The sequence below is a fragment of the Helobdella robusta genome (genome assembly GCF_000326865.2).
Source record: "Helobdella robusta unplaced genomic scaffold HELROscaffold_13, whole genome shotgun sequence".
Classification (NCBI taxonomy): Eukaryota; Metazoa; Annelida; class Clitellata; order Rhynchobdellida; family Glossiphoniidae; genus Helobdella; species Helobdella robusta.
Genome location: NW_008703718.1, coordinates 171,770 through 179,269, shown reverse-complemented (window position 1 = coordinate 179,269; position 7,500 = coordinate 171,770). Strand labels below are relative to the sequence as shown.

The 7,500-nt window shown below is 31.9% G+C and overlaps 2 protein-coding genes across 2 annotated transcripts in view; both read left to right on the top strand.

Moving 5' to 3' along the window:
- Positions 1 to 2,496: 2,496 nt before the first annotated feature.
- HELRODRAFT_73724 (hypothetical protein) lies at positions 2,497 to 2,985 on the top strand (the record flags this gene model as incomplete). Its single annotated transcript, XM_009014056.1, has 3 exons — positions 2,497 to 2,589; positions 2,692 to 2,838; positions 2,911 to 2,985. The coding sequence occupies 3 exons, from the start codon at positions 2,497 to 2,499 to the stop codon at positions 2,983 to 2,985; spliced, it is 315 nt and encodes a 104-aa protein (XP_009012304.1).
- A 2,344-nt stretch (positions 2,986 to 5,329) lies between these two features.
- Positions 5,330 to 7,500, top strand: part of HELRODRAFT_73535 (hypothetical protein) — a gene marked incomplete at both ends in the record, with an annotated part of 3,459 nt that continues 1,288 nt past the window's right edge. Inside the window, one exon of the mRNA XM_009014055.1 lies at positions 5,330 to 5,620. Coding sequence (XP_009012303.1) covers positions 5,330 to 5,620 — 291 coding nt within the window. The remainder of the gene's footprint in view (positions 5,621 to 7,500) is intronic.

Sequence of the window (7,500 nt, the reverse complement as noted above, 5' to 3'; positions counted from 1 at the left end):
CACGGGCATATATCCATACTGATATAACTAGCATCACATCAACCCGTAATCAATGTATCATCAACCTATCACGAACGAGTCACCGGCATTTCAACACACATTGACAAGAATTTAAAAAAAAAAGAGGAAGAAGGCGCAGATGTTTGGAGAACTGACAAAATTGTGCTATTTCGTGACAGGAGATGTCTGCTGATGTTACGTTACGTGTCTCGTCTTCTTCTTCTTTTTTCATCTTCAGTGCGAACATGCGGTTCATGTAAACAAATGAAATGCCCGATGCCATGATAGCCTTGATGACGCTGATTTGATGAAGATGATTAAAAAACAATGGCGACGTTGCTTATGAGTTGATGGCATTCGTTGACGTGATGGTAGACGGAAACACTGCTCATAACGATGGAATATTGAATGCTTCTAAATGGAATAGGACACAAAAAAGCAATGTACTTTAATTAAAGCAGAAGTAATTTGAAGATACCGTTCTCGTAATCACCTGCTGGGACTTAAAATGAAATATTTTAAATTATTATGCATTCGTAATTGGCATTGATCTAAACACGTATACAAAATTTAAATGCTTTCAAAATATTTTAATACTTCGCTTCTATCATCCATCGATTTTTATTTTTTTTAAAGTCGTAATGAAAATTTCTGACATGCAAAAGCATAAGAACAAGAAGGGAAGAACATGACTTTCCACATGTCATCCTTGCAATTTGCTTATTTAATTAAAAAAAACATCGATCCTGTTAATTGAAACTCTCAGACACGAACAAATTTGATGCTCCGCTCTGTGTCGCTGTGCTTTGTGTGTGAGTTTAGTATTTGCTATCTATATCATATGCATATGTAAATGTTATGCATAATGCCTAAATATATATGCCAAAATACAAAATAAATACAAATACCGCTGTGTTATTGGGATCCAATTTCTTTGGCAAATTTTAATAATTGTACTTTATGTGTCTTCTAGCTATTTTTAAAATATGCGTTATGAATTTGGCGAGTTTTGAATTAAAAATTAATTGCAAACCATTTTTTGATTGAATCGAGTATAGCGTAAAATGGGAGAGATACGATAGGGCAGTTCTAGTTCAAAATTCCACACTAATTCCTTTCTGTGATTTGCTGATTCATTGCAATGCTGCGAAGTTGCTAATTTTTTGAGTCTTTTACATGTCTGAGTGGCGTGATGGTCTAGCGGTTAAGGTCGCCAAGTCCTATTACGCAGTAAACGGATTCGAATATGACAAAAGGATCCCCATCTATTACAAGCACTGTTAGCACGTATTCATATTACTCTGTCTGTGGGTAGTTAATTTCTCTGAACATCGAAAGAGTGTAATAGACCTTTATTGACATAAAGTCTTAACATCAAAATTTGCTGGAATGTGTTCTGTGTTTTCAGAAATCAGCTTACTCTTCACTCAAATATTGTTCTAAATTTTGCAGTGTTTCTTTCAAACGGTCAGCATAATCTCACACAAGTCGCTTTTTTGGTGACATAAGTACAACTTATTTACACTATTCCTTTTATTATGTTCTGTTCTCTTAAATTTTTTGGCAAACTTTGTAAATTTTTGAAGTACAACTGGTCCTCCTTAACAGTTCAATTGAACTATCTCTCTCTTCGTTGTTTTTTCTATTATATTTTCTCTTGTTATTTTTTCTATCGTTATATACTTCCGTGTGGCTATTTTCTTTTTTATTATCTGCCACATGATGATTCTCTATCGATAAATATAATGGGTGGTCTGTCATTGCTTCTCTTGCTTTCAGGTAAGCTTACGATTGGGCTAGGCGATAGAAAAACGTGATGGAAAAATCCGACAGACTTTTATTTATTTTCTATTGTTATTGTTTAGGATTACTCAGAGGCTCTGCAGCTTCAGCTTGCCGCCTCAAATTGAAAAATTTTTAACTAAAGGCCCATATTTTAATTGTTTGAGTTATAATTGTGAAATTTAATTTATTGTCAATTAATTTTATAATATATTGTTTAAGAATAAATAAAATAAATTAACTAACAAAACTATAACACTGCGCACTGCCCTAGCCTAGAGCTGCACTCTATCATTGAAGATTAATTATTAAATAAACAGTTAATCAATTTTATAATTTAATAAATAATAAAATAAATCAATATCAATCAACAGAACAGAATCATCATTGAGGACTTTTTTACATTACTAAGTTATCTAATTATCCATTATCAGCTGGATTGTTTCTGATCCTATCACTTGCTGACATTTGTTTGTGTTGTGTTGTGTTTGTATCACCATCATTGTTCATTGGACCATCAGCATCACATGAATTTTCTGCATCTTTTTGAGAAGACGAGTTTATTTACAGCACTCTACAAGTGTACTTACATGTCATACACAGATAGAATACAGTACACTATTTGACATTATTATAATAAATTGTACTTTTCATATATATATATATATATATATATATATATAATTATCTTTTTATTTTGTGGCTTGTGTAATCATGAGTGAGGAAGAAACATTTTGTTTTTCTGGTTCAGATGGAGAAGAGGAAAAAACGATGTCCTCAAAAGAATTACTCTCACTTCTTGAAACGGTTAATTAGAATTTAATTTATGCAAATGATTTATATTTTATTTTTGTAAAACAAAACACTCATCATTTCATTGAACTAAAATTGTTAATTGAATGGATGTAGGCTTGGTTAAATGAAAAATTTGCACCTGAACTCTTGCATCATAAGATTGAGATTGTTGATTGCATGTTGGATCAGTTAAGTGCAATGGCAAAAAATTTGGAAAAGTCTAGAAAGCCAAACATTCGAGTTTCAATACATGAATTAGAAGTATGTGTTATTTTCTTTGAATTATAAATTATTATAAATAATACATCTACTAGCCCTATATATCCATTACAGTTGGAAAGAATCAAATTCATTCTGAGCAGTTATTTGCGACAAAGGTTACAAAAGGTTGTATTATTTATTTTCTAATGCATATTCAGTAAACATTGAAAAAAATAAAAATTGTTTTTAATAATACAATAATACAGTCATTATAAATCATAATTTATAAACCAAACACATTATATTATAACTCAATAGTTTTTTAATAGTATCTGGAATTGGACTGGTTAATTATGTACTGTGTCTAATGTGCCTGCCTGATTGTGCACAAATTGTGCACTTTGACCATACAAATTCCTTATTCTTAATATGAAATAAATCACAAATAATTTTTGCTTTTAGAATAAATTACTTGAAAATATAAAAATTAACAATGTTATATTTTGTTCTTTTTAAAAATTGTTGGGCTAGATATAGTAGCACATATACACTAAGTATGCACCTTTTAAATTAATTCTCATACCAGTTCAGTGAAGTTACTAAATGATACATCCTCCAAGGCTCCTGGCATGCATGTTTGCTATCTACATTGTCGCTCATTTTCTTAAATTTTCTTATTCAAAATAAGGTAATAAAAAGGTAAAAGATCTTTGAAGTTTTTTTTATTGATTGGAATTTCATGCATAAAAGGTAGAACAGTTTTGCTCAGTGTTAATTGAAGAGGAAAAAAATCCTGAAAGTCAAAAGATGACACCCAGTGAACTCAAATTTGCTTTGGAGTAAGTTATTTTTCAATTGCAAATCAAATTTTATTTAATCTTTATCTGCAGAATGAAGGTAATGTTGATTTAGTTTTTTTATTTTAACTCATCAATTCATGAAATGTTTCATGTAAAAATGATCTGTATTGAATTATTTTTTAATTCTTTCACAGATATCACACTTCTCTTCAAGACCATTTGTTGTCCTCAGCTGTGAAACTAATGCCGAAATGTTCACAAAATATTGATGCAAAAGAAATGAGTATGGTTTTGTCATAATCTATCCATTTCAGATAATTCATTTTAAATTTCACTACTTATTACTGAATTAAAAAATTGAACTCAGTGGAGGTGCTGTTTGTAAACATAAATATTTTCCACAGAACTGCACGCCAATCCTGATTCTTATGTTTTCATGAAGGTTCTCAAATCAATTGACAATGTTCCCATCGATGAAGCATCTGATGAATCACTGTATGTACATCTCTCTAATATTCATATGAATATTTTGATTCTAAGTTAAACAAAGAACATTTATTTGATTTAGTAATATTTGAATTCGGACTGGTACGATGACGGCAAAATGTAAATAATTTTTTGTCATAGAAAATTTTTCTAATATGTTGATAACAAATATGACATTATGAAAGGTTTTGTTATTTATTTGATTGATTTATGGTTGATTGATTAGAAAGTGGTCCAGGTTCTTATAAGAATATACACCCACATGGTAACAAACACAGGCTTTAAATCGAATTTAAAACATGTTTGTTCCACTTTAAAGGTTTTTATTTTAAGATGCTGCCAATGATGAAATTTACTGCAAAATTAGTTAATTATTGTAATATGCACTCACAGTTGTTTATTTTTGAAAATTTATTTTTCAGGGATCTTGTGGTAGGGGACCAGCATTTGGTATCATTCAAGCCCGTTAAAGAGTTATTAAGAGCGTCACACATCTCATTAATTTAACTAGATAAAAAATTTTTTCAATGTTTCCAGTTTACTCGAAAAAATTTCTTATATATGTATTAATTTTTTGTTTTTTCAATTTTTTATGTTGCCTGATGCTTTGTTTTCATGTTAGGCCATTTATTACTCCATAAAGTTTCATCAAATTGCAGTGATTGTGTCACGTTCCTAGGCAAAATTTGCTAGTGCAGTGACATTGATCTTATGTCAATTGCTTGTCACCAAATTTTGTACAGGCATTGCGCTATCGTATTATCTTCATTGTAAACTTTACTTGGAAGCTCAAGCAGCAATGACGTATCAAATAAGTCATAGTTTATAAATAGTTAATGACATGCTTCCAGGTCAACATTCAAGTCAAGTACTTTACTTTAATTTCAATTATTATTTCAAAGCATGTCACCGCTAAATATGCATATTTTGGTGAATTGCGTTCGGGTTTATTAAATTCTACCATTGGGCAAGTGTCTGATCGTGCCTGACCAAAATATTTTTAAATCACCATCAAGCACAAAGGCCAACTTTCAGAGGGCAAAGCACTTTTTGATTTCTCAATAACTACAAAGAGGCCGCCAAATAAATTTGAAAAAATTTAATTTTGGTAAATTTAGAATTGATATTTATTTGCACTTGATAAGTGGTTCAGAACTTATTTTTTATCTGCATAATTTTAAAAAGTAAATTAACTTTTACTTTTATTTACATTTATAAGAAACTTAACGTACGAATCAAACGACTAATCGTTGTTATCCGCCGCCATGGGTGATTATCTTGAAAAACAGGTTCTTGCGGCTGCTCAAATTTTAGAACAACAAGTGGATTCAAAATTAGAGGAATTAGACAATTTAAAAAGTGATAGTGATTTTGAAGAATTGAGAAAAAAACGGCTGTTAAATTTAAAAAAAAGTCAGGTGCAAAAAGAAGAATGGCTAAAATTAGGGCACGGGAATTACACGGAAATACACGACGAACCAGAGTTTTTCGACGTATGCAAAAAGAGTAAAAATGTTGTCTGTCATTTTTATCGACCAACAACTTCTCACTGTCAAGTAAAAAACACTTTTTTTATTACAAAAATAGTAGTATGGCACACAGAACCAGTTTCCCCAATTAAATGTCATTGTAGAATACATTTTATTTTATTCAGTTTACTTCAGCCGTTTTAGTTTAGCGTTTAGCCATAACCTTTTTAGCTACATTACATTTTTGGATGAACTTTAGCCCCAAAGTCCCCCTTGACTATTCCTCTATTTTATTCTATATCACCATGTCTTTGTTTTAATTAAGTTTACTTTTTATCTCCAATAATTTGTTTTAAATATTCCTGAATAATTTTGGACTGTTTGGCATCATTATAATTTATACTTTGCAAATACATACTTGATGTTGCAATAAAAACGTGAGCATTTTTTCTATTTCAGATCAATGTCTAAAGCATATATTTTATACAAGTACAGCATTTAATTTTTTGTGAAGCTTGTTCTGTGTTCTGCTATCTAAACACTACATGTACTATATTACAATTTTTTTAAATTGATGATAAAAGGTGTTTATATATTATTTATTTATTTATTTAGAAACATTTGTATAGCGCAAATTAATAATTTCAAAAGCGCCATCAAAAATAAAATAAATAACTGTGCATGATTGATATAAATCAAAATATTCAAATTCATTGTTTTTCCACAGAAAATAAGTATGTTTTTAATTCCCTTTTAAATGTCACAAAGTTAATTCCAGATCTTCTTAATGAAACTGGTAGGTCATTCCAGACTGTCGGACCTGCGACCGCAATATCTCTCGCACCTATTCGTAGATGCCTAGCTGGGACCGCCAAAAGATTCATATTATCTGATCTTAGATGAAAACAGGTTGTAGATGCCTTCCTGGAAAATTTGTCTGAGATGTAAGCCGGTGACATTCCATTCAAGGATTTAAACACAATCACTGCAATTTTAAAAATTATTCTTTTCTTAATTTGTAACCAGTGAAGCTCGTTCAATATTGGAGTTACATGGTCAAATTTCAATTTGCCAGTTACAAGTTTTGCAGCCCTGTTCTGAACCGACTGAAGCATGTCAATTGATCTATTAGGCAAACCGTAAAACAAACTGTTGCAGTAGTCCAGCCGTGATGTTATGAACGCATGGACCAGATCCTCCAGAGTTGATCTATCCAGCAAATGTCTGACTCGATATAAATTTCTAAGATGAGCAATGGCTGAGACTGAAATCATCCTGATGTGGTCTTTCATAGATAGCTCATTATCCAGTAGAATCCCCAAATTGACAGCTGTTGTACTAAAGGATATGTTTGTACTTTGATTGAAGTGACATTCATCTTCGATAACTGCTGCCATGTCCCAACTGGGAGGAACTGAGTCTTGCATTGGTTTAACTTCAATGAATTATCGGACATCCAACGGCCAACGTCCGACATACATTTATTAAATCTGTTTATTTCATCTACAAATGATCTCGGAGAACCGGTGATCAGCACCTGGATGTCATCCGCAAAGGCATGACAAACAAATCCGTGGGAACTGATTATTTTTATTATATCTGATGTATAAAGCAGAAACAGGATGGGTCCCAGTACAGATCCCTGCGGCACCCCCGATGAGACCAACGATACATCTGACTCTGTGTTTTTAAAAGCGACCTGTTGTGTACGATTTTTGAGATATGACCTGAACCAGTCACGGGCAACTCCAAGAACACCATAACTGCACTCCAATCTCTTTATAAGCATGTCATGATCCACACAATCGAACGCTGCTGACATATCAAGGAATGATAGTACCGATATGTTTTGAACCTCAGCTGCAGCAAACAAACTTGATAAAACATATAACAAAGCTGTTTCGGTGGAATGGAACCGTTGATACCCAGATTGATACCTTGGCATAAGAGGGATCCTCAGAGTCGAC